Source organism: Taeniopygia guttata, chromosome 12 (assembly GCF_048771995.1).
Source record: "Taeniopygia guttata chromosome 12, bTaeGut7.mat, whole genome shotgun sequence".
Classification (NCBI taxonomy): Eukaryota; Metazoa; Chordata; class Aves; order Passeriformes; family Estrildidae; genus Taeniopygia; species Taeniopygia guttata.
In genome coordinates this window covers 15574930-15600329 of record NC_133037.1, presented here as the reverse complement: position 1 = coordinate 15600329, position 25400 = coordinate 15574930, and the positions used below count along the sequence as shown (strand labels likewise).

General features: G+C 41.9%; 1 protein-coding gene across 4 annotated transcripts; it reads left to right on the top strand.

Annotated features, from left to right (window-relative positions):
• Nucleotides 1–25400, top strand: SHISA5 (shisa family member 5). 4 transcript variants are annotated; one of them, XM_072934596.1, is made up of 6 exons: nt 1–305; nt 5018–5095; nt 6259–6315; nt 19588–19703; nt 20008–20226; nt 22315–25400. In XM_072934596.1, exons 1-6 carry the CDS (start codon nt 16–18, stop codon nt 22389–22391), a joined length of 837 nt encoding a protein of 278 aa, XP_072790697.1. In that variant the 5' UTR covers nt 1–15; the 3' UTR covers nt 22392–25400.

The following is a 25400-nucleotide window of genomic DNA, read 5'->3' as shown; positions in this document are numbered from 1 at the left end:
TTCAGTGCTATTGCGATGAGGAGGCTTCTTTCTCCGTCAAGCAACGGAGTTGGGGAACAGGAGCCGCAGCCGGGGAACGGAGAACAGGGATCGGGAAGTGCGGAATGGGGAACTGAAACCGGGGGTCGGGGCCGCCTCGGCGCTGTCCTGTGCCGGGCCCGCCCCGCCCCGTCTCGCCCGCTGGCCCTGCAGCTTCCCGCGGGCCGCCCCCTCCCTGCGCGCCCCGGGCGCGGTCGCCCTCCTGGCGCTCTGTGGGGGCGTGCTCGGCCTCGGCCTCCTCCGCCTCCTCCTGCTGCCGGCGGCCGGTGAGCGCGGGAAGGTGCGGGAGCGGCGAGCGGGGAGGCTCCGACGTGGCTTTCGGAGGCCGTGATCACATCCCCCGGGGAGGCCCGGTCAAAGCTCCCGGCGTGGGGAGCCCCAGGCTGTGAGCTCAGCACTCTCAGCTCTGCCGCCTGTGCCGGGGCTGAGGAACGCGTGGTGCTGGGGGCTGAGGAGCCGTGGTGTTGTGGGGGGCTGAGGAGCCGTGGTGTTGTGGGGGGCTGAGGAGCCGTGGTGCGGGGGGCTGAGGAGCCGTGGTGCTGGGGGCTGAGGAGCCGTGGTGTTGCGGAGCACGGGAGCCGTGGTGTTGCGGGGGGCTGAGGAGCCGTGGTGTTGCGGGGGGCTGAGGAGCCGTGGTGTTGCGGGGGGCTGAGGAGCCGTGGTGCTGGGGGCTGAGGAACCGTGGTGTTGCGGGGGGCTGAGGAGCCGTGGTGTTGCGGGGGGCTGAGGAGCCGTGGTGTTGCGGGGGGCTGAGGAGCCGTGGTGTTGCGGGGGGCTGAGGAGCCGTGGTGTTGCGGGGGGCTGAGGAGCCGTGGTGTTGCGGGGGGCTGAGGAGCCGTGGTGTTGCGGGGGGCTGAGGAGCCGCGGTGCTGGGGGCATGTGGTCCTGGCGGCGGCGGGAAGTGCCCACACAGGCACAGCTGTTTTGGGGCGGAGTTGGGTTCGCTGAGAGAAAAGTTTTGCTGAAGTTCGGTGGGTTTGTGTTGAGCCGTGGTGTTGGCCAGCAGTGGCTGATGATAGGGCCTGTTGGTAACTAAGGTATTACAATGATGTACTAAAGTGGCTGCGGGTTATTCTTGAAGCACCCAGTCAAAAACCTTCACTTTTCACCCCAACACAGTAAATTCTACCATTTTACTGGAAGATAATAGAAACACTCTGAGGTGTTAAGTGGTGATATCACATAAACAACATACTAATATAAGCTTGTTTGATGACTGAGTTCATACATAAAATTCTATTGATAATTTTTTTTTCAGCAGCCCTATCTGTTGCTATTTTGTTGTGCTTAGAGGATGGACCATGTGGTCTTCCCCAGCTTTGTTAGAAAGAGCAGATGTGATCATAAAACTTCGCTGGTGAGGTCTCAGAGAAGGAGAAGCACTCTGTATTTTATATATCAGTGGTATCACTTGATCAGAGAGATCAAAATCTGCAAAAATCTGTGCAGAAAAGTTGCTTGTGATACGCAAGAAGACATTGACTTGGTCAGAGTAATCCAGGATCACAGTTTGTTCGGGAACTGAGATGAAATCAGTGTGGCTGACGTAGTCAGAGTTTTATCTGTAAGTACTTCAAGGTATGAGCACTAGAAAAAGGATTCTTTAAGCTGACTCACCACGAAGGTGCTCTAACTGTATGCAAGTTGCTCTTGAATAAATAGGGGTGGAAGTTGGTATTTATTGCAGTGACTGGGGACTGGGTGGGAAGAGTTTGGCAGCTCTGCTCTTGAGATGGAATTTGGTTAGCCCTTAAAGGCTTTGTGTGGTACTGATGGTGTGAAATCACCACCCTGATGCCCTCCAGGATAGGAGAAACCCCTCAATAACTGGATTGTGTTGGGTTTGGACTGTACCCGTTCTCAGGTGATTCAAATAATTAAACCATCAGAAGACCAACTGGGGAAAAAAGTGCCATCAGGTGATCAGTTGATGAGCTGGAGAATTCAGTCAGTTGAGGAAGAGTCTCATGGATGCCACAGTGGATGGAAGGAGAGGAACAAAGTAGAGGCACCAAATTATTATTTGGTGTGCTCGGCCCTTGGTTGCTCAGCTCAGCCACCTAAGAACTGGCCTAGACCTTTGGTTTTCCTTGTTATTTTATTGTGCTGCAGTAGTACAATTGTGAGATAAGGGGAGGAATTTTGTTGGTTGCCTTGCTGTGTAATTTCACAAAGTATTTTGGAGTTGTGTTATGGGTAAAAATTAACCCAGCTAAATTTAAAATGAAAAAACAATTTTATTATAGCAATCGAATTCTATCTGAGCCAGCCACAAAGAAAAGGACAGTGCCGAGCCCGGGCTTGGTGCTGAGTGAGAAACAGGTTTGACCACTCCAGCAGAGGGTCTCCTATGCCACACACCGTCCTCCCAGCGATTCTTATAGGGATTGATTTGCTCGAGGCCAGAATTTCGGCATTCAGCCTTTTCTTTCCATTCCAAGTCCCATATATTCATAAAATCTCTTTTTTCTGTGTTGAGCTGAACAATCCGGTGTCCAGGAGCGATGGACACTCCTGATGCAGTTGTGGGAACACAGTATTAAGATATATCCCCCTGGATGGTTCCAGTGATTCCAGTCTTGGGTCATTGCCGGGACTATCATAGCTGGGAGCTCCTGGATCACCTTGAGAAACGACCCATTTCCAGACAGGCTACATGTATTAACTTGTAAATGAGGTTTTATTTGGGGGGGGGGGAATTTTCCACATATATGAGACAATTCCCAGTGCCTACTTGTACATCTTCTTAATAATATCAAATATTGCATACATATCACTACCGGTGCGAATTATCTTTATTACATATAACGGGTTGGTTTAGCTACCTGTCATTTCCTTGTTAAGGATAGAGGAAGGAGGGAGGAGTCAGATGGCATTAGGTGTCTGCAGAAGAAAATTTTGATCGACCATGTATAAGCATATGTGAAGCTGTAAAAAGTACTGTGCTATGGGTACAGAAGTTCTCTTTTCTTTCTGTTTAATGACCCTCCATGTTTAAACTCTTAGAAGACTTTTGTTTTTCTTTTTATAGTTGGCTGTGATACCTAAATATTTTTAGATTTTTATATATTTTTCATGTATTTGCAACATGGTAGGCTGTTGACACAAAGTTCTAACTTCTAGTACTTTTCCTGTCCTCCTTCATAGTTTACCAAACCCTTACTAATACATTCTTGAAATTCTGTTTAGTCTTGCATTTAGCCTAGCAAGGACATTTTGTTTTGCAGCTTATATCTGTTTTGCAACTTATGTCGTAGACACAGTAAAGTGTAGGGTAAAAAAGAATTGGGGGTGGCTCCAATGGGGCAGAACCCAGGGGTAAATTACCTAACCAGCTGCTCTTCTAACTGGACAATATTTGATAGGTATGCTAATCAACCTTATAAAAATGTAGAAATAGTGTATTTTGAGTGCATATCACTGTATTGTGCACCATTAAGGCTGTCAGCTAAAGACTTGCATTTATATTATCATCACTGTTTGGAAAAGTTTTATATTTTATTCCAGGCAACAGTATTCAGGTATTTTTTGATGCCATGGAGTGAAGACTGAATTTTCAGTTTAAATATTGTCTTTGCCTCTTTTTGTTTGTTTTCTCTGAACAACTACACCTGAAGGATTTTGAGTTTTTTGGATGGAGTGTGGTTTAGGAGCAAGATATCAGGCTATGTCTTGATAGGAAGGAAAATGATGAATAGAAACCAGCTGTAGCATTTGTCACTAAAAAATGAAGTGTCCTTCTTGGGAAATGATTTTTGCTTAAGCTTTGAAAAGTATTTTTTGTGGCAGTTAAAAGCTTTTAATATGCGATGCTTATGGTGCAGTTACTCTGGCTTGGAAGGACAAAGAGAGAAAAAAGCCAGTCTCTTAAGGAATGCGGTTCTGACAGGTGTGGGATGTTCCCTAAGGAAGCCATCCTGGTACATGAACATCCCTATTGATTACTACTGGAGCTGCACCAGGTGATGCTTGCAGTGGGAATGCTACTGGACTGATTTTAATTCTAAGAATCTGTTGTATGACATCTCTGTTTTGTGCAATGGATGATCAGGATATTCTGTGAAGTAAACAAAGCAACAGGTACAAATAACCAAGTTGCTCAGAAATCCAAACCTGCAGTGAATGCAGTGGTGTTGTATCTTTTCCATCAAGTCAAATCTCTAGGAAAGTTTAACATTTTATTCTAACTGATTTTAGGGCCTTCTGGTATTTTTAACCTTTTTGGCAATTCGTGTAGCTTTTGAGTCTTTACAGTAATTTGGTAGCTACTATCAGATATAGTGAAGAAAGTAACATCAGCATCTCTTATTTTCATGCAGTTTAGTGTTTATGTGTGTGTGAACATTTGAATAGAGGTGCTTGATGAATGAGATACTTTGTGTGTAAGAAGTAAGTATTTGCCTTGCTATACACAAAAGGAAAAACTTGGTTTGTAAGACCTGACCCAAGTACTTTCAGCATATTTGAATGTTAACTTAGGTGGTCTGATTGGGATGAGAAAAAAGACTTTGCATGATTATTCCTTTACTTACTAAGTACTGGTTTGTAACTCTTCTCAGTTCTGGGTAAGGATTGTCAGGCATATACTGGTTATTTTGGCAAAGTACAACTTGCAGAATCCTGTCCTGATTTCTGCTGTGGATCTTGTCTGGATCGATACTGCTTCTCTAATGTATTCCTAAAATTTGATGAACAAAAATTCCAGTGCAATCAGCTTAATGAAAGTTATGAGGCAAACTGAATGTGTAGAACACATTACAATTCTGTCATCAAATGACAAAAACACACTGTTGAATGGTTAAATCTCCCTAAAGGACCTTTCTCTTCTAGATCTGTATCAGGTTTGTCAGCGATCAACCTTAATGCTTGTTACTTACCTGTAGAAAAGGAATAATGAGATGGATAAATTAATACATGAACTGATATGTGTCTTCTTGATAATTTTCAAATACTTACACTCTGTTTAATTTTTCTGAAGATCTTCTGATGCAGAAGACCCTCTGGAAGCTGTAAAGAAGATCACCGAGGAAATGAGGAAACTCACATCCACCAACTGGTTGGGATGAAGCTTTAATATGCTTTTTTTTTTACCTTTGTGGGAGGGCTTCAAGGCCTGATATGATACGCTTTGATGTTTGTTAAAATGGTGGTTGTTGTCAGTATCACTATATCATGTGGAAAGTCCTTGTCATTGAAAGCTTAACTTCACACTTTAGGATGCTCAAGGACACCAGATAGGTATCCTTGACACCTGCTCCAGATGGAGAATGTTACCAAGTGAAGGGCATCCGAAAGGAGCAGAGAGGACACACTAAAACCACCTGTTGTGGAGTTACTACTGTAGTGACAGAGTGGATAATGTGGAAAATTGCCAGGTTTGCTGTGGAGAATGAATGAGGCTGGGTGAGCACAAACTTAGCTGAACCACTTGCTTATCTTGCACCTGGCTCAGGCAGGGCTTAACCACTGAAGGATATCTGGGGTGAAACACTGGCCTGAGCTTGATGTTGTCTCTGTGAAGCACAGAAGAGTGCCCACATTCCTGCAGGGAAAGCAAGCATCACTCACTCCACTTTACCCAGTCATAAGAGGACTTGTTCAACATACAGATCTGCTCCTTGGAGGCCATGACGATGTGCAGTGGTAGTGTGGGAGCAAAGACTGTCAGAGATCCTTACCCAGGTGGAGGAGGGAGTGACACTGAAATGTCACACTTCTGTTCTGCCTTTAGTTCAGTTTGAAGGTAACAGAAACCCTCAGAAAACTGGTGCTTTGTTTTCTCCATGTGGAGGATGAGAACATGGCCCCACTTGGTGAACAAATTGCTGTGCTTGCTCCTCTCTCCTCCCCAAAGCAGGGATGCCTGTGTCAGAGCATATCTGAGTAAAACTAAGCTTAGTTAATGGTGAAGGTGAGCTTAGTAAAACGCTGTATTTGTTTATTTTTGTTGTTTATCACTGTCTAGTTACTTGGGAATAATGCAGTAAATGCATTTATCTACAGCTGCTCTATGTATAGTCTGTTTGGTTTTGGATTTTGCAAAACTGCCTTGGGACAGTGTTGTCAGGCTATTGTCAAATCCATACATTTAACACCACAGGGAACAAAAAGAATCTCTCCTTTTAGTGTACATTACCTTTCATAAGCATTTGAAACTTAGCTAGGTAACTTGAATAAATAATAAATTCAAATTTTTTGAGATGAATTCACTTGTTACAGGATCTCCGACTCAGATATTTTTGAGGATCCTGATGATTTCAACTTCTCTGGCCTCAGGTAAGCCATGCAAGCTTTTAAAATGGGATTTGTGTAGAGATTCATCATTATGTAATCAGGATGTGTAGACCTGGCAGTGCTGGGTTAACAGTTGGACTCAGTGATCATAAGGATCTTTCCCAGCCTAAACAATTCCATGATTCTGTGCTGCTAGAATACAAAAATATAAATACTTATTTGTGTGTTAAGAATGTGGAGCACGCAAAATTGTGTGTGTGTTGGAAGAAGGAGAGACATGAGGAAGAAGCTGGATATTGCTATTTAGACCATAACAGTCTCTTTATATAATAATCTGCATCCTCCCTGCTGAACAGGAGGTCGGAGCATTAGCACAGAATCACAGAACAACTGGGGTTGGAAGGGTCCTCTGGAGATCCAGAGAACCTTTGGAGGCAGGGTCAGCTGGAGCAGGTGACACAGGAATGTGTCCAGATGTGACTTGAATGTCTCAAGAGGGGAGACCCAATGCACTCTCTGGGCAGCCTTTTCCAGTACTCTGCCATTCTTAACATAAAGAAGTCCTTCCTCATGATGAGGTGGGACATCCTCTGTTTTAGTTTATGGCCTTTCTTCTGTGCTTTGTAGTCTCAGAGAATCCATAGTGGCTCTGGAAGAAAATCTGCTTTTGTTTGAAGTATCTCTTTGGTGTTCTAGCATCTTTTGCAGTTCGTTTCTATCAATATTTCTCCATCTGTTTGAAACTTGGGAAGAAGTTAATTCCTTTAAGCCTATATTGGTGATGACAGGAGTCCTGCTGTAAAAAAATGTGTCAGTTTTTCACAGTGCAAAAGATGATGAAGAGAGGGCAGGGATTAATCACAGAATGCTACAGGGTTGGAATGAACATTAAGGATGATCTATTCCCAGCCTCCCCTTGCCGTGGCCAGGGACACATGTCTCACTTACTGAAGGCCTATCCAACCTGGCCGTGAACACTGCCAGGATGGCAGTTCTCTTGGCAACCTGCTCTAGTGCATCACCACTCTCAGAGTAAAAAATTTCTTCCTTATAGCCAACTTAAATTTCCCCTCTTTCAATTTGTACCCATTACGCCCTGTCCTGTCACTCCAGTTCCTGACAAAGAGCCCCTCTCCGGTTCCCTGCAGCTCCTTCAGACACTGGAAAGTGCTGGGAGGTATCCGCACAGCCTTCTCTTCTCCAGGCTGAACAGCCCCAGCTCTGCCAGCCTGTCTCCTTAGGGAAGGTGCTCCAGCCCCTCCTATCGACGTCGTGGCCTTCCCTGGACTCGCTCCAACACTTCCGTGTCCTTCCTGTGCTGGGGCCGCCCGAGCTGGCGCAGGGCCGATGAGCTCTGGCTGACGGGTGTCCCTGCGTGGCTTTGGGCGATCGGGAGCGCGGCGGCGGCGCTGGGGCTGCCCTTTAAGGGGCGGTGCGGGCGCCGTGACGTGCGCGGGGCCGGGCGGCGGCGCGGGGCGAGCGGCGGCGGCGAGCATGGGGTAAGCGCGGCGGGGCTCGGGGGGCTCGGACAGGACCCGACAGCCCCGGGGGGACCCCGACAGCTGCAGGGGGAACCCGCCCGGCCTTCCCGGAATCTCCGGCGGAGCGGGTTCAGTACCGGCTGCGAGCGGGGCCGTGCGAGCAGCATCGCCCGCGGGGGCGGCAGGCGGGGGTCGGGGCCGGGCGGAGCCCCTGAGCTGTGTAAGTCCAGGCACATCTTTACCTGCGGGGGAGGAAGGAGCCGCGCTAAAGGCAGTAGGCACTGGCGTGGTGGTGTGAATGGGGTACCTGGATGTCTTGGAGCCTTGTTTCTTTTGGTGAGGTCTCTTCGACAAGGAGGAGGATTTAATATAACAGTTATTTTGGAGGAGGGATGCCCCCTCTCAGGTAGGCTGATCTTCTGTCTTCAGATGTGTGGTTCCGGTACAGCAAGCATGAGCCTTATCTTGACGTCAGGGCTTGCTCTTTGTAAATGGCAGAAAAAAGTAGTGTTTAGGAAGGAGCAGTGAAATTGTTTTAATTACCTTTGTTTTCAGCTGTGGAATATTTAAAAAGAGAACCATGGATGTCTCAGCTTGAGAAGATAGGTGACTTCTCCTTTTTAATTACATTGCAGCTTTAAAAAAACAGTGTTGTGCAAAGGCCTAGACTTGACATCAAACTTACCTTCTTGTTAGGCAATTTTATTAGAAAGGTGGTAATTACTCACAGGAATACTGTCCTTGAAAAGCCACCTGGATATGACTCTGGAGGAAAACCACATCTCAGAACTTTCCAAAATGACTTGTGACTGAGCTGTCTCATTTCAATACCAGGTGTTTCAATACTGGGAATTGCAGTGAGTGACACTGTCTGTGACTGCAACCAAGTAGGTTTTTGTTTAGTTACAGACAGTGCCCTGAGTTTTGTGTTGTATATGTTGAGGTTTCTATGCTTTTTAACCAAGTAGTAAGCTGAATTCCTTCTGGAAGAGTTGTCCTGTTTCCTTGCCTGCAAGGTATACTCCACTCTCTCTCTCGGTGCCAATTTCTTTTAAAAGGCAGGTTTTGCCTTATTTCTTAATGACTATGTTAGTTTAATTCTTCACTGTGTGGAGAGAAAGGCTGATGTCAGTTAGAATATTTCTTTGTATCTCCAGTAAGATAAACATTCTCTTTGAACAGTTTGTAACATGTCAGGAAACAGAAAGGGCAACTTTGGTGCCCTGTCATTTCTTAGGAGTTGCAAATATTACTTTGAAACTGCCCTTGGGAAGGAGGTGATGATTTCTTGATTTCCTGGCTTTATGGGTCAGAAAGTGTTTAGTTCCCCATTCTTGCATTAGGCTGATTTCTAGATTGAGTTACCACCCTGGCACACTGCTCACAAATCCTGTCTTTTTAATAGAACTTCCCCTTTCTGAGGGCAAGACACAAACTACCTGTGGATTTGCCACTGGACTCTGGTCTGGGTGTTTCTTCTCCCTGCTTGGAAGTCCTGCCACAATTACACCCTAATTCTAAGGGGCAGGATTAGGGAAGGGCTACCAGTGGAATGTTTGTTTATTCTTTGTTGTCTTGCCCAGCTGAACAATTTCTAGTTTGCTTGTACTTTTGCTTTTTTGCTGCATTTATTCTGGGCCTTCTGCAGAAGTGCAAGCAAAGCACCAGTTTTCATTAGGTTTCGTTTTTATATCATCCTTTGCTATTAATGTCTTCCTGTATTTCTATGGAGTATCAGATGCTGTTGAGGCAGGCGTGCATTTGGGGCAATCCTTTTTAGTGTATTTCACATTGCAAGAGGTCCATACACTATTATCTTTGGGCATTTTAAAGACAATAAATTGCACTCCATTGGAGTGTGTTAATAATGCACTTCTAAGTACTTAAAAGCATTTTGCATTTGGAAGCAAATGTAAGCATTCTAGGAAAATTATAAAAGTCAGGGTTAACTGAGATTCAGGCCTTTTACTTTGTTGATCAGTCCTTAAAGATCACATGGAGCTTTTAAGTCAGGGTGTAGGCATAGGTTTCATACTGCTGAACTTGATAAATTTGTCACCATTTTTACTTGACCATAAGTGATTTTTCCAATTTCTGCTGCTAGTGAATGCATTGTGACAAAGGTTTACTACTGGAAGGTGTTTCAGGATTTTTTTCCCCCATTTTAATTGGATTACTGACTTTTCCCATGCTTTACTCTGGTTTCAAAGATGGATTGTGAGTAATAAGGTTAATTTAGTTGGTTCCCCCTTTTCATTCTGCTGTATGTAGTATTCTTATTTTAAGAAACTGTGCAAAAAGTAGAGCACTGATTCACCAGGACAGAACTTGTTATTATTTTCATTGGTAATATGATTACTTAGCCTTGGTATGCCAATTTTCCAATAGTGATCCTTACTGGAAAAGGAAATTAGATGACTCATATCCACAATTCAACTAATTGTGAAGTATTTGAGTGTTTAAGGAGGTGGAGCAATTCAGAACATCTGTATTAGAGTTACAGAAGAAAATAATGTAGTTGGAGCAGCTGATACTGGGCTTTCTCTAACTGGAAACAAAACAACATTGTCTGCGTACACAGTTAATTTGGCTCTGTTTCTGAATTAATTTCTGCCTGTAAGTTATAGCAGATTGTGTAACAGGTACAGTAACGCTTGAGGAAGGCTGTTCCTCCTTATGAGAAGGGGAGGCAGAATGTCCATCTTCCTGGGAAGCTTTGGCCAGCAGAGACAGACCAGCCTTGTTGGATGGGGATGTGCTCACTTGGGGTTTGAGCCATGTGTTGTCTTGTGGCTTCCTTGTCCTTTTGTGATACAGAGAAAATTCATGCCTGGTTGAAATGTGGCATCTGCAACAGACTGCTGCAGGCTAACCTGGCAAAACCAGCATATTTCTAACAGTGAAAGATACGGTTATCCTGATTTTCTTTGTCTGGTTTAGGTATTTTCAAGCCTATATTTTCTCCACAGACAAGGTCAAGAATGCTGTGATTGTGCCCAGTTTCTCCTCCTCTGCTATCACTAACAGGGACTCCAGTTCACATGTTCTGGTGTTTTGCATACTCCAGGATCTGTAATACGTTGCCAGTGGTAAGAAATAATTAAGATAATTACAGAATTGTTAGGGTTGGAAGGAGCCTCTGGAGATCATCTAGTCCAGCCCCCCACTCCAAGGCAGGGTCACCTGGAGCAAGTTACATGGGAATGTGTCCAGGTGGGTGTGGAATGTTTCCAGTGGGAGGACTCTCTGAAAATTGGAAAAAAAAACTTCTAGAAATGTAAGCAGTCTCTGTTTAATGAGCAGAGGATTTCTTTTCCAGTGTTGGTCTTCGATATTTCCTGTAATAAATGGGTTAAACTGCATACAGCCCATTCTGTGAGGCTCATGTTCAAGCACAGGCTAATCTCACCAAGGAATGTAAGCTTCTTGCCTGGAAACAATCGAGACTTGGATTTGAAGCTACTTAAAGAAATGTTTTAGGCTTTTTAGTAGCCTGAAGAGTAAACATCAACTTGCACAATTAGCACTGGTAACTTGCATTGCATTTGGTTTTGTGTTCACTGTGTTCTTGCCAAAGAAGCTGCTTGAAGGTGGCAGACAGTTATGAGTTGTGGTCTCTGCTGCTGTAGGCACTTAGGTTTCGTTTCCTCGGGAGCCAGGCAGGAAGGAGAGGTTGAAAAATGCTGCCCTGGCACAAGAGGCAGATGGGCATGGCTGGGTTAGCGTGCCCTGCTCACCACAGAGGGCTGTGTGACAGCAGCAAACAACCTGAGCATACAAACACAGCGCAGGATTGATCACTTGGATTTTGTTCAGGAATTAATTTTCCTGTGGCTGTGTGCTTCATTGACTTGTAGGTACCTGCCATGGTAGAGTGTTCCCTCTAGCTGTGAGTTTTGCTGTGCCTCTGTGTAACTCTGAAAACAGTAAATTTTTAACATACAAGCTGACTCTGGAGAGAGGCTTCAGGCAGAGTAGCCCCCAGAAAGGGATCCTGTAGCTCAAGAAACAGAATTCTTTAAAAACATGTTTAAAAGATCATTATGGCTATTTATTAGGATCTGTAAAAAATTGACCATGTGAGTTCCAAAGGTAGCTCCAACTCTGCTTTTTCGTATACTGCCATGAAAAAGCCATGGCCTGAGATGTAGCTGAATATATTTGCCCTAGATTGTGTTTGTAGATGTATTATGGGAGGTGAATACCCTCTAATTGCCCAGCCTTTTAAAACTGCAGCTGTAGGGTCTTCTGTGAAATGAGCAAATTAGTTAAATTTCAGGAAATTGCCAATTGTGTAGAGATTGGCCTTTTGACAAAATATTTGTATTCAAAACATTTTATACCATTCATTTTTGATATGATACGCCTCTGTTTTTATTAGGATGATCTCTGGGTTTCAATTCCACAATTCCACTGAGAGGTAAACTTAAAAACCTCCTTTTTTTTTTAATTTTTTTTTTTTTTAGGGTGTAAAAGGCACTAGTCATCAAAGTCCCTTTGGTGACTCTTTTGGTGAAGGTCTCATTAATAATCAATGCCATTTAAAAGAAGTAGTGGTTGGCCAGATGTGACCTCTGCTGCAGTGGTCTGTTCTTGTTTGTACAGTGTTAGATTTTCCTTGATCCTTGTGCTGGATGAGTAATATTCCAGAAGAGAAGGGGAATGTAGGGCAGTCAGTTCATAGTAGTACAGGATAATTAATTTATGTAATTTAAACTTTGCTTCTGCCTGAACACAGTGTTTGGAAATTTTATATATGGGATGATGCATGAGTAATGTGGGTAAAGAAAAAGGTGTGTTTCCTGTAAAAGCTGGGTTATAAGGCCGGCAAAGCAGGTGGGTGTAACCTAGTCCAAACTTCCTTTTACTGCAGTTCCACTGTGTTTGGCAATTCATACATCAGGTTTCAATTTGCCAGGAAAAAATAATACTTTAACTCTTTGGCCAAGTTAGTTTTAAATTAGTTGCTTAAATCTGCTTCTAGAATTAGTATGGTACTGGCAGTAGCAAATTCATAATATTGCAGTTTTTGTGTATTTGAAGTTTTTTGAAGTTTTTTTGTAGGACTTTGTTGTTTTATGTTTTGTTTGGGGTTTTTTCAGTTAAACTTGTTCTGTTAATTCAGTTAACCATCTAAGAAAAATCCTTCCCATTGCCAAATTTGAATTTGGGTGCGGGGGTAACATCCTGTGTCCTTGAAGTGGGTGGTAGGAAGGGAACTGACTCATGTTGTTTGCCTCAAATATCTGTCATCATTCTACATTATCTTTTTGCCACTAAAGGAACATTTTAAATTTATTTACCACTTGCAGACGCAAATGCCTTTAGTTGTGTTTAAGAACAGTTTGTATGCTGAGGGTCCAGTGGACTGAAAATTATCTGGGGGCCTGCATGAAGCTGCAGTGTTAATTCTTGCACAGTGATGAAAGACTTCAGTCCCTCTGAATGCAGCCTTGGCTTTTCCCCTTATGTGTATATTTTAATGTATCAGTTACTTATAGCAATAACTCTGTTTTCTACAAAGTGTACAATAATAGATTTCCTGGCAAACTTCACGGGAAAATTGTATTTTTAGTATGTATTACAAAGGGATTTATATAAATAGACATATTTAGTACAAGTGCACTCTTTAAGGACCAAGAAGAGATGCTTGTATACATATTCAATAATAACCTGTTGGATCAGGGTGTCAGATGTCTGGGTATGACCACAAACTCCAGGAAGTTGCCTCCCTGCCACTTTCTCATAAAGGCTGCTTAAGAACATGTTGTGCTAAACATGTTATTTTTTAAAAAAAGGAGAATTTAAAAAATGTAAATATAATATTAAAAAATAGTAGTTACCTTTATTTCCAGTAGGTCTTTGTGTATAAAATTGAAGTTTATTATTTTGGGCTTAAAGTAATCCACATCAGATTCCTATTTGAACAAACAGCTAAAGGCTGCATTCAGCACATATTTAGCAAACTTCCTCCCATAAGACTCTTGCATTCTCTTTTTCTAAAGCACTCTGGCAGTTGCAGAGTTTCTTGCTTCCCATGGCATTATTTTAGCTCGTTTCTCAGGCCAGGGCTGGGTCCCTGGGCTTTGCTCAGCTATGGGCTCTGGGGGGATGCAGCTCAGGGCTGTTTGTGCTGCAGGTAAACAAAGCTGTTTTTTTGATGGGGCTCCTGTTGCAAACTCTCCTTTTGGGAGTACACAGAAAGAATTATGGAAAGTAGTGCTGAGTTTTAGGGGGTTGTATTTAATATGTGTCCCTGCTAGAGTAGTTCGCAGTTAATGATGGCTTGAGCTGCTGCTGCTCTGAGGGGTTAGTCAAAATAAAGTGAAACCCTTTTCACACTAGATGAGACTTTAAGGGACTGTAGGTGGGCAGAACCCCAGGAGAGACACTCTGAAGTGCTAATTGAGTTTACATTTGTCTGAAACACCAGATAGCGCAATTGCAATCCACACTTCGCTGCATTGCAGAGCTCTAAAATGACTTTGCAGTTACTCAAACCTGCCAGTCTGATGAAACAACTAAGATTTTGCGAAGTTGAAATCATGTTGCTCAGTCTGAATCTTAGGCTGCCTGTTGCCTACCACAAGAACCACTTGGAAACTTCCTGATCATGTACAGATCCTGTTCTGGGGAGGTGGCCAAGGCTGCACCAGGAATTACTGTGATTGCACCTGGACTAGAAAGCTTAACTGTGTGGTATATTCTGATTGTCCGCTTCTGCTGAAGCTCCTGGTTGTGTTAAATTAGGCTGGTCCCTCTTGCAAGTGTTAAAATCAGGCTAATGCTTTCCTGTGAGTTTGCTTTCTGAGTAATAGTAATTTTTTTTCGTTTACTCTGTAGGAAAGTGGTTCTTATGTTTTGAATTTTTATGCTAAAACATTAAACTGAGGAACTGTGTTTCTAGTAAAGTTGTAAAACCTAATCCTTCTGAAAGGCTCTTGGGAATTCATATTGCTTTTATTTTCTTAAGAAAAAGGATTATTTTCCTGCTAAACTTCACAGGCAGTATGTGGCATTGTATGGCTGTGACTGAAATGTTTGTTAAGCATCTCTCTCTGGGGACTTCTTTGGTCATGCCCTACACCTGAGTCAAGGCAAACGTGGATGTTTACCATTCCATCACGTTTCTGGGAAATGGATCCTTTTCTGGAGCAGTAAGGAATGACATGCTTATACTCAATTTTTAATTTTACTTTTAGGAATGGCCTGAATCATCTTTTGAAGTCTTTCCAGACCACCCTGTGTTACAGCTATAACTCATTATTTGTAAACATTTGTTTTTAAAAGTAGCAGTGCTTTTGAAAAGAGCCTTGTCCATGTGTTTCTCAAAGCATAGAACAAATTTTGGAATACATTAAAGCTTGCACAATAAAAAAGCTGCTTAAAATAATTTTTCATAACTAGGTGGTCTCATTGTTCATTTGGATACTTTTTTCTGTTTTAAGACAAAATTTCTAGTGTGTCTTACTCACATGAAGGCACAGATATGTGAAAACTTCCTTTATATCAGCTTACAAAATGTCACTGACTTAAGTGAGTCTGTTAAGAGTTTAAAATAAATTGTTGGAATTGAAACTTTGCTATTTGAAAATGCTTTAAATAAACTCTACATTTTTTTTCCATTTGACTGTTCAAGATCAACATCTCCAATATGAACAACTGCCCTGAGAATTAACTTCTACAAATATTATTATTTATATCCTGGCCTTGGTTCTCATATTTTAAGATGTCCATTGAATCTCATTCAATCCTGAAAGGGGTAAAATAGGCAAGTAACTCCCTTTATGTGAGCTGATAAATATTTTGAATAATTAGACAGCTTTAAAGGTGAGTCTGTGAGACATTCTCATTACACATACACTTCAGTGCTTTCCAAGGGTGAGAGCATAGGGGTGGAAGTTGAGGTAGGGCAAGGCAGGAGAGAGGAGGTGGTAGGAAAGGGCAAGACATTCTCTCCATTTTTACTAAATGGAGTAAATCTCTCCATATTTGCTTTCCCTTACATTTGATGAGAAGTTGTAGTTTGTCACTGCCGCAGTAAAACTGCGGTTAGGTTTGAGTTTGTTTTTTATGAAATCATTGGCAAAAGTTCACTTTTCTGTGAAGAGAGAGAAGCAGGAAATGTCAGTGAATGAGCTCAAACTGTTTATAGCTGTGCTTTATTTAGACTATGGTATATATATAATGTGGGAGTCTGGAAACCTGAATTGTGACTGACGCCAGCAGAGCACTCTGAGCTGGTGCTGTGGCCACCTTGATTTCTGCACTCTGACGTTTGTTTGCAGAATGCTGGGGTCAGGTGTGCTTTTGGTTTTGGTTGGCTTTTGTTTTCTCATGGTTAACCATTCAGGGGAAGAATCTGTAAGCAGCAATCCCTCATGTTTGTTCTTTTTCATTTATGTACAATGCTAACGGTAATTAAATTATCATTTAATGTGAATATGGCTTTTCCCAAGTATTTTAAAGCCCTCTAGGCAGATTCATCAGGTGAAATCAAATGAAGCAATTTTTGTGTAAGAAGAGGGCACACTGGAAGAGAGTCTTGATACAGTGCCTGGAATGTGTTGTCTCCTGAAGGTTAGAAGGTTTCCTGAGTAATGTATGTTGAGCACCATTCTGACTTCACTTGACTGTCATCCCTTAGTGGAAACCTTTTTCAGTAGTGGGATATCACTTAAATGCTCAAGAAGTGCTCAGGTCAGTACTCCTTGGGCAGTAAAAAAGACATTATTACAGAAAGGTAGTGACTGACCATGCAGAAATTCTGAAAGAGTATTGCTAGTTTTGATTGTCAACAAAAATACTTAGAAAACAATTTCTTTTTGAAGAACTCCAGTGTTGAAAAAGAGTGTTGATTGCATGACTTAAAAGTTCACAGCACTTACTGTTTTTGCTGTAACTGTCTCCCTCCTTTGTGCTGTTCTCAAACATTAGCCTGCAAGAGCCCAAGCACTGGCAGGAAAATTACCTGCTGTGAAGTAGGTGATAAAAATGCCTGCCAGTAATCAGTTGTTACACTCCTTAAAGAACTGTGAGAAGAGCTACCTCCTCTCTGTTATTTTACTTGCGGGATTGTCTCCGAAAGCTTGTAATTTTGGTCTGCAGCAATCAGACAGTGTTTCAGTCGGTAGGAGTGGATCACAGTGTTTGCCCACACATACACAGAACTCTAACCTGTATACCTGACACACCTGCACTTCAAACATGTATCTCCATTTAACTCTTCAAAAGATGGGTGCAAAATGTCCTTGTGTCGTGGTTGTGTCATTTTGCCAAGGACACAAGTGATGCAAGTGCACAGGGTGTCTCTAACAACTTGGTGAAGATAAGGACATGGTGTGTTGGTTTTTTAGCTTTGCTTTTGTTGAGTTCCTTATTAGAGGTAGCAAATAGGAAATACCTGCTTCATTGAGCAGAAAACTTTATTAAAAATAAACAAATGGAGGCCATGGTTGGTGTTTTTATCTGTTGATGGCCATCAGCTTGGCTGCAGATGGGCTTGTACTGTTTTCTCTCCTCATATCAGAAATTAATTTAGTTGTGAAAGATAAGGGGGCTGTACCAGTTTCCTGCTGTGCTTGGTAATTTGTGATGAGTAAATACTTCTCCACTTTATCTCAATTTTTTTCTGGTATCTTTGATTCTGCCCAGCATTTGCTAAAGTTCTAAGAAGTTTGTTGTCTGTACGATTGAAGAATTTTAGTTGTCTTTGTCAGCCCTAATTCCTTTCCTTGACACAAGAATTTCTTTCCTTAACATAGTTCACTACAAAAAAGGTGTTTTTCCTTTACTGGGGAAAAAAACCCAAGGAAGAACATGGAAGGCTTCTTTACTTTGTCTCTGCTACTATTGCTGGAGAGTGACTGTGTATAATGGAAGTAATGTCAGCTTCCCTAGTGAGAGAGCTCTTTCAGGATTGGTCCAGAAGTGGAAACAAGAGGAAGGAAAAAAGCTCCACAGAAAGTATCAGAAGTTGCAGTTTACATTTCTTGTCCTGCAGTTTCTGAAGGTGTCTGTAGTTTGTCACAGGTGTTCTTGCTGTTTGTTGAGAACATTGGCATCAGGATCATAATTTAGTGTATGAATCAATTGAGTGCAGTTCTCTCTCTTCTCTTGAAATCACATTTGTATTTTGCTTTTTACACCAGGCTTGAAAGAAATGGGATTTTTTGGATGGTGATGAGCTGGCTGTGAACTTACTGTGCTGAAGCGAAGCTAGTGTTCATGAGGATTAGAGGGCACTTAAAAGCTGGGTGTTTAGAAGTGTGTGTTTAGGTTAGCATCTCAAAAATGTTCTGTGCAAATAAATGGGGCAAAACATGCATGTATTCTTCAACACATTATTTTCACCTTTACATCCTATGGTTATACTGCAGTAATCCATTTATTTTCCTGGCAGTGTTTCTGACATGGTTCCTCTGAATTCAGGAGGTTGCAGCAGTTCCTGCTTCCTGTATCCCATTCAGTACTTCATGGTTGTATCCATAGTGCTGTATTTAGTGCTTCACAAAATCGGTGCTCAAGTCAGATACAGTTACAGTTTCATTAAAATCGTTGTTTTGAAAGATTTGACTCAAGCTTTTTCTTCTAGCTTTTGCAGAAACAATAAAACCGATGCACCCTCTTTTAAGGGGAAAGAATGCATTTTAAATTGATCCTTTTTTATTTGTCAGTGCTCAGCTTACTAAGGGTTAAGTTGCTCTAGAGAACACTGAAGTGAGGTCTTGTAAATTTGGGCTAGGGATAAAGCATTTTGCAATTCTTTTTGTCAGTGATTTTACCTTCCAGTGTCACTGATACTCAAATGCAATTTTCACATTTGGTGGGTGTTTGGTAGCCAAGTGAAAATTGCTGGATGCTGTGGAGATTTTTTTTTTTTTTTTTTTTTTTTTTTTTTTTTGTGTGTTTAAAGCTGTTAACAGGACACTGAGCAGGAGAAAAAAACCAAAGAGAACTCTGTAGCCGAAATCTTTACCAACAAACAAAAACAGGATGGATGCGAAACTGGCTCTCTGGTCATTATTTTAGAGCTTGTTGTTCTTTAAAACTGATTTCCTGCAATTGTTCCTAAAACTGATGCATGGTGTGTTTTCTAAGAAATAAGAGTTCTGGAGACTGGCTTCCATGAAAGTTGGGCTTTATTGATTTCAGACAGTAGGAAACAGATAATTTCATTTAGCACTTTAAAGGGAATTGTCACTGGCTTTGCTCTGATACTTTTTCTTCCCTGCGTGGTAAAGAGAACTTGTAAAGCTTTGAGAAGTAACTAGTTTTTTTTGCCTCCATCATTTGGTGCTCATTACAGAAATCAAAGCTGTTGTAATCTCTGGTCTTCCCATAATAAATTTGGGAGTTTTAGGCAGTGTTTCTGTATCCCATAATCTAGCCTGGCATACTTGCTGTTGCAGAAGAGTCAAGATTTCAGTTCTTTCTAACTGTGTGAAACATGGATTCTAAAATACCTGTTTATAGAGGCCAAGGAACGTGCCAAGAATGATTGTCTTGAGTTTGGGACTGGGAAGTCTTAGGGAATGGGGGGAGAATGCTGTCACCCCGACAGATGGGCTGCTTCATTGTGGGCATGCTCTGAACCTGTGTGTTTACCCTAAAACAACAATAGTCACAGACTAAAATGAGAGGGACCAAAGACCCCTTGTCAGGGGTGGTTCAGCTTCCCCTGGCTTAGCAGACCTGAGCACCTGCAGCACTGCCTTGCACGGTTGTTTATTTAGTCCAATAAATACTGAGAAATTGGAGGTAGAGCAATGTGTTTGCTGCAGGTTTGGTTAGGGAATGACTCTTACCGATGCTGGTGGTCTCTGTCTTGCAGTTTTGGAGCCATTACTGCCATTGGAGTTACTGTTTTTGCAGTAATTGTCATTACTATTATTCTGTGCCTCACCTGTTCCTGTTGCTGTCTGTACAAAGCATGTCGAAGACCACGGCGTAAGTAGCTCTAATATTATTTTCTTTTTCAGATCTTTGAAGAGGATTTTTTTTAATTCCTCTTGTAAAATTGTGTTTCTATAAGAGATGAAAATACTCTGCTCAGAAGTTGCAATACCTAAATACTAGAAATAAGCATTTAAGCCACTTCAGAATGTGAAGTTGCAGAGAGATGTTTTGGAATATTTTCTGAGCATTTAAAACTTCTCTTCCATCCCACCATGTGGGGGGGGGTCTGGGAGTCATTTGGGGTTTTTGTTTAGGGACCACCAGCATTAACCACGTTCCTTTTCCTTGCTTGTAGCTGTGGTGACCACCACTGCCACCACAACAGTGGTTCACTCTGCCTATCCCCAGCAACCAGCAGTGCCACCCAGCTACCCAGCAGCTCCATACCAAGGCTACCAGCCCGTGGCTGTGCAGCCCCAGCCGGGGATGCCGGCAGCTCCATACCCTGCTCAGTACCCTCCCCCTTACCCCATGCAGCCGGCAGGACCCCCAGCTTACCATGAAACTGTGGCAGGTAAGGCAGCACCAAGTGCTTCTTCATCTCCTAAACAGCTGAAGAGACAGCTGCTCTGGAGAAAATCTTATGTTATTTGCATTTATTATTTTCTGTGGTTATGTTAATGCAAATGTAAACAAATTATGTAAAACTCAAGTTGTGGTGGATGCTGCTATTCACCCTGGTGGAAATTTTCCTATCACTGTTTCTGTGTTAAGCATTGCCAGAGGAGGTGCGAGCTGGAGCTGTACTGGCAAAGTTTGACAATGTGTGGGACTGTCAGCAGATCCAGGAGAACGTTTTACTAATTCAGCTGACATTTAATATTAAAATCAAAGTCAATTAACATACATATATATGTATAAATGGGTTGGATGTTTCCCCATTCCCTTTCTAATATCTGTGAGCTCTATTCTATAAGAGCATGTAGTGACAGGACAAGGGGGAATGGATTTAAAGTAAAGGACAGCAAGTTTAGATTAGTTATTAGGAAAAAAAAAAAAATTGTTTACTGTGTGGTTTGTGAGGCCCTGGCACAAGTTGGCCAGAGAAGCTATGGACACACCTCTAGAAGTGTCCAGGGTCAGTTTGGATGGAGCTCTGAACACCCTGGTCTCATGGAAGGTGTCCCTGCCCATGACAAAGGGATTGGAAGGAGAAGTCTCTTGACAACTTGCAGGTAGAATTATCAGAATCATTTTTGTTTCAGCTTTCCTTCTTTCACAGCATTGTTTTCATGCAGCCTTATTGTTTCAATGACTAATTCCCACTTTTGCTAGCAATAGCTGTTCTCTGAACAATTGGCTCCAGACTGCTCAGAGGGGCCAAAACTAGGATTTTATCTGTAGGATCTTCAAGTTCTCCTACAAACCTCACTGCTCATCCTTTTAAGTAACAAAGTATAGTCCTGACTAGTAGATAATGCTCTTAGAAAGTAACTTCTAGGACAACTTTAATATAAAATGGCTTTTCATGGTGTGAAAGATTTGCAAACAGTTAGAAATTTTACATTACTAAAGTGCAAACCAGCCCCACATGTGAAAACACTGACTTGGCAGGACTGTTGACTCAGTTTTTCTGTTATAAATGCCAGAGAAGCTGTGGGTTTTACAGGATTATGCCAAAGTGCTTTGGCTTCATCTTTTTCATATGAGGGAGACAATAAATTAGTCATTTCACTTCTGCTCTCTGGTTTCTCAGGCTGTTGCTGGTTTCTTAGTTTTAAAACAGTTGTTTTGTTTTGGGTTTTTTGGGTTTTTTTTCTGGGAACATCCCAAAGCACTTTCCATGTTGGCAGCTGAAAATACCTCACAGTAAGAGTTCTTTCCTTCATTTCTCCTGCCTGTTAACCAAGGAGCAGGCTGTTAATTGGGTCACATGCCAGGAGAGAATACCTGCTCTGCCACACAGGAGCTAAACCCACTCACTTTACAAGATCAGCAGAAGATAACTACACTTGCACTTTCCAGGGATCTGATCAGGTGCTACTTGAATAAACTTGTGCTGTTGGACAGAGCTGAAAATGGAGATGCCACTTGAGAGCAGCATTTCTCAGAACAGTAGAAAATAAGGATCTATTCCAAGGGATGCACATCTAGTATAGTAGTCAAACTCTTTCATGTGCTCAGTAGTGGTGGGATATTTTTTCCCTATTATTTTACTTCCCTAATTAATTTTTTGACACTTCACAGGAAAACACTTTCTCTGCAGGAGTCCTAAGATGATTTCTCTAGTACTTTTACCAGTATTTTTTTTTTCTCAGCACACTATCAGGTGTATACTCTTGTATGTGCACCCCTTACTTCCACTGACTTTTTTGGAGCCAGATCTGTTCCTTTTTTTCAGACTAGATTCTCCCCTAAAGGCTGCTCATGTACACTCAGCATCAAAAAAGCCCCAAAGCCAACAAGAACAAAAGTTTTTGTGCTTGCTCTTCTGAAATGCAGATGTCTTATGAGTGAGCACAAGCTGTTTTCAAGTCCAATTAAGATACTGCCTAAGTTAAACCTCTTAACTGTGTGCTCAAAACAGAATTTGCCATTTTATATGTAGAGTTCAGAATGTACATTTTACAAATCTGTTTTTTCTTGTGTTTTGCTTTTGCAGCTGGTGCTGGAGCCCCTTACCCCACCCAGCCCCCTTACAACCCTGCTTACATGGATCCTCAGAAGCCCACCTATTGAAAATCTCTTCTGCTGTGCTTCTGCATACAAAACTTTTCAAAATATAATTTGTTCTGTTTACACCATGTACCTATACTATATTTTTCTGGAAGACAACCATCTTTTCTTTAAGTAGAGTGAAAATCAATTCAGTATCTTCTTTTTTTTTTAATGCTCCAAGGAAGGAGTATTTTTCTTGCAGAAGTTAATTTATACCTCAAGCAAATAAAAAAAGAGATTTTGCTCTAGATACAATGAGAGAAGCGGGAAGAAAGAGTATTTCAGAAATACAGAACCACAATACCATTTTCTGTACAATAATTTTGAGAGGAATGGTCTAATATGAGCATTTTCAAATACCCAAAGCTGTAGCAATCCTTTTGCACAGTATTAAAATGTACAAACTTAACCTCTAAGAAACTACCTGATATATGTTATGTAAGTTCTGCCTGTTTTGAAGCGATTATTGTTAGGTAAGCTACCATTTAATACATTTCATTTATCATTCAAAAGGGAATTTTCCTTTTTTGTGACATATTTACCTTTGGTAAGGGGTAGTTAACCATGTTTAATTAGTTCTAAATAGCATCAGTTGGTTATTTCCTTGTTTTCTATCCCAATTTTAAGGTTTATAAACTGTGCCTCCATTAGGTGTTATAGCTAGAAATCAACAGACTCGCTGCCACTTAAAGGACCAAATAGATGAAAAGCTGAAACCCTGAAAATTCTTCATAAAAATTATTGGATGAGTATTTCTTGTCTAGGTAGTATTGGACAAGCTTACTTTAGCCATCTGTTGTTGATGAGTTTGGAATTAAAATCAGCCCCTTAATCACATGTTAAGCAGAGGTACCTTGGCAGCATTCATTCCTGCCTCATCACAGAGAAGGAATTATTTTACAAGAGGGATGGGATGTCAGCAGAAAATTGGGGTTTTCAAATGCTCAGGGTTTTCCCACTGTCTCTAGTGGGAGCTGTAGGTGGCAGGAAACTAAGAATTATAGACCTTTGGAAATCCAGTCTCCACTGGAGTAACAGTGTGCAGGGTGAGGGGCCACAGTGGGCATTAAACCTCCCTTTTGTCTTCAACGTTCCCATAAAGCTGAGCAGAGAATGAACAGTCTGGCAAAGGAAGGATTTGGTCACAGCCAGGTAATACATTTTTAAGAAGGTAATGCTTTCAGTCATGAAACATCTTGAGACATCCTCATGAGTGGTAGCACTGCTGGGGCTTTAGGCTTTATGAATCTTTCATTGCTCAAACAAATAAGGTGGGGGTTTTTTCACTGTCCTCAACAATTCTTTCTTTTCCAACACTGAAATGCAATTTGTTGTTAATCCTCATAGAACTATGTAGTTATTTGCATGTATCACTGTGACATAATTGGTGAAAGCATTTTAACATATCTTTTATACTGATTATACTTTTTTAGAAAGGCCATTGAGCCATTTGTCCTGTGATTCTACATTTGGGGTATGTTATTATTTGGTGCATTGTTTTACCTCATAGAGTGGAGAGTGGATGGAAATTGCTGCTCTCAAAGGCAGCCTTGTTCCTTTTCCTCATTTTTTGAGTCTATTTCTTAATTATTCGAATTCTTTTCTTAAGAAAGTTTTCAGGGCATTTCAGAAGAACCTTGCTGAAAGTTTTTACACTGGGGTTCACGACAACCTGGGCCCCTCTTTTAACGCCTTTCTGAGTGTTGAAGTTAGTAGCATGATATGGTGCCAAGAGGCACTTGCAGAGCATGTATCCATGTATCCTGTGCCTGTGTGTTCCTCCTCTTTCCTGCCTTGTCAGCTGAGGAATTGGGCAAAGCTTCATTAAACTGTCAGATGTTACATGGGATGAACAAAAAAAAGATGGTGTCTCCTGTATGGAGGAGGAAGTATTGCCTTAGAAATATGGAATGTTTCTGTGGGAGAGCACTGAGTAACTGCAGAAATAAATCCTGTGCTACAGATCCTACCCCTGGTATTTATTTATGGAGGAGGAGGGCAGAGATTGTTCCAGCAGCTTCGTTAGCCTGTGTACAGCCAGGCCAGGGAAAGCACAGGTGGGTGGAAAGCATCCAGTGTGGGGCTTCCTGAGGTTATTACTGTGTCCTGCTCTTCCTGTCCCCCACCTGGTGTGACAAAGGGAGCGGCTCATGGCAGTCACAGTGTCATGTTTGGGTTGTGAGAGGGAAATCTGTAGTTTCATGGCAGGATGGCTCAGTCATTATCCTTGAGGAGATGGGAGGAAAGTAAAATGGCAGCAATAACAGACTTTCCCAAATACAAGGTTTTGGGGTGGAAGTTGTACAGAACAAACAGATAGTCCTGAATTGCCACTGCTCTGTGCGTGGTGGTGGGAGATGAAGGGTAGGGTTAAGGAGCCTGAAAATTGACACCTTTCCATCAGTGGATATGTGGGAATGATGACTATATACAAGTGAAGAGATGAGTTATTAATGTACAAGGAACTGCCTTAGCAGTACTATTACTAATTCAGTTACCAAACTTATTGAAAGAAAATGGTCCAGCTCACAATTAATCAGATTGTGATTAACTTCTTACTGTTAGTGCATTAATCATCATTAACAATGAGGTGTAGGACCAAATTTTATTTGGCTCTTGCCCGGCAGCCTTGTTGAAGCTTGTTTTCAAATACTGACGAGAATGGGATGGTTACAGAAAAAATGGAGATGATCCATAAGTTTTCAGTTTAAGCACTGCTGATGTGTCAGTCCCAGTAGCTGTTGCCTTCATGTCACATTGTTCTCCACAGTGCTCTAGGGAGTGGGGAGGGAGCTGAGAATTTACATGGTTATATATCTCATTCTTTTTTTTAAATTCTGTAAGTGCCTTTGTTTCAGAAATGTTTTGTGAAATTAAAGACAGTAGAATATTGAATTTACTAGATAACCATTGTTGCTTTTGTTACACTGTAACCTCGCTTTTTATGTTGTTTGTAGGTTAAACATAAGTATTCAAACCAAATGGCATAAACTCTATGCACCTTTGTAATAAATTCAGTGTTTGAAGTAA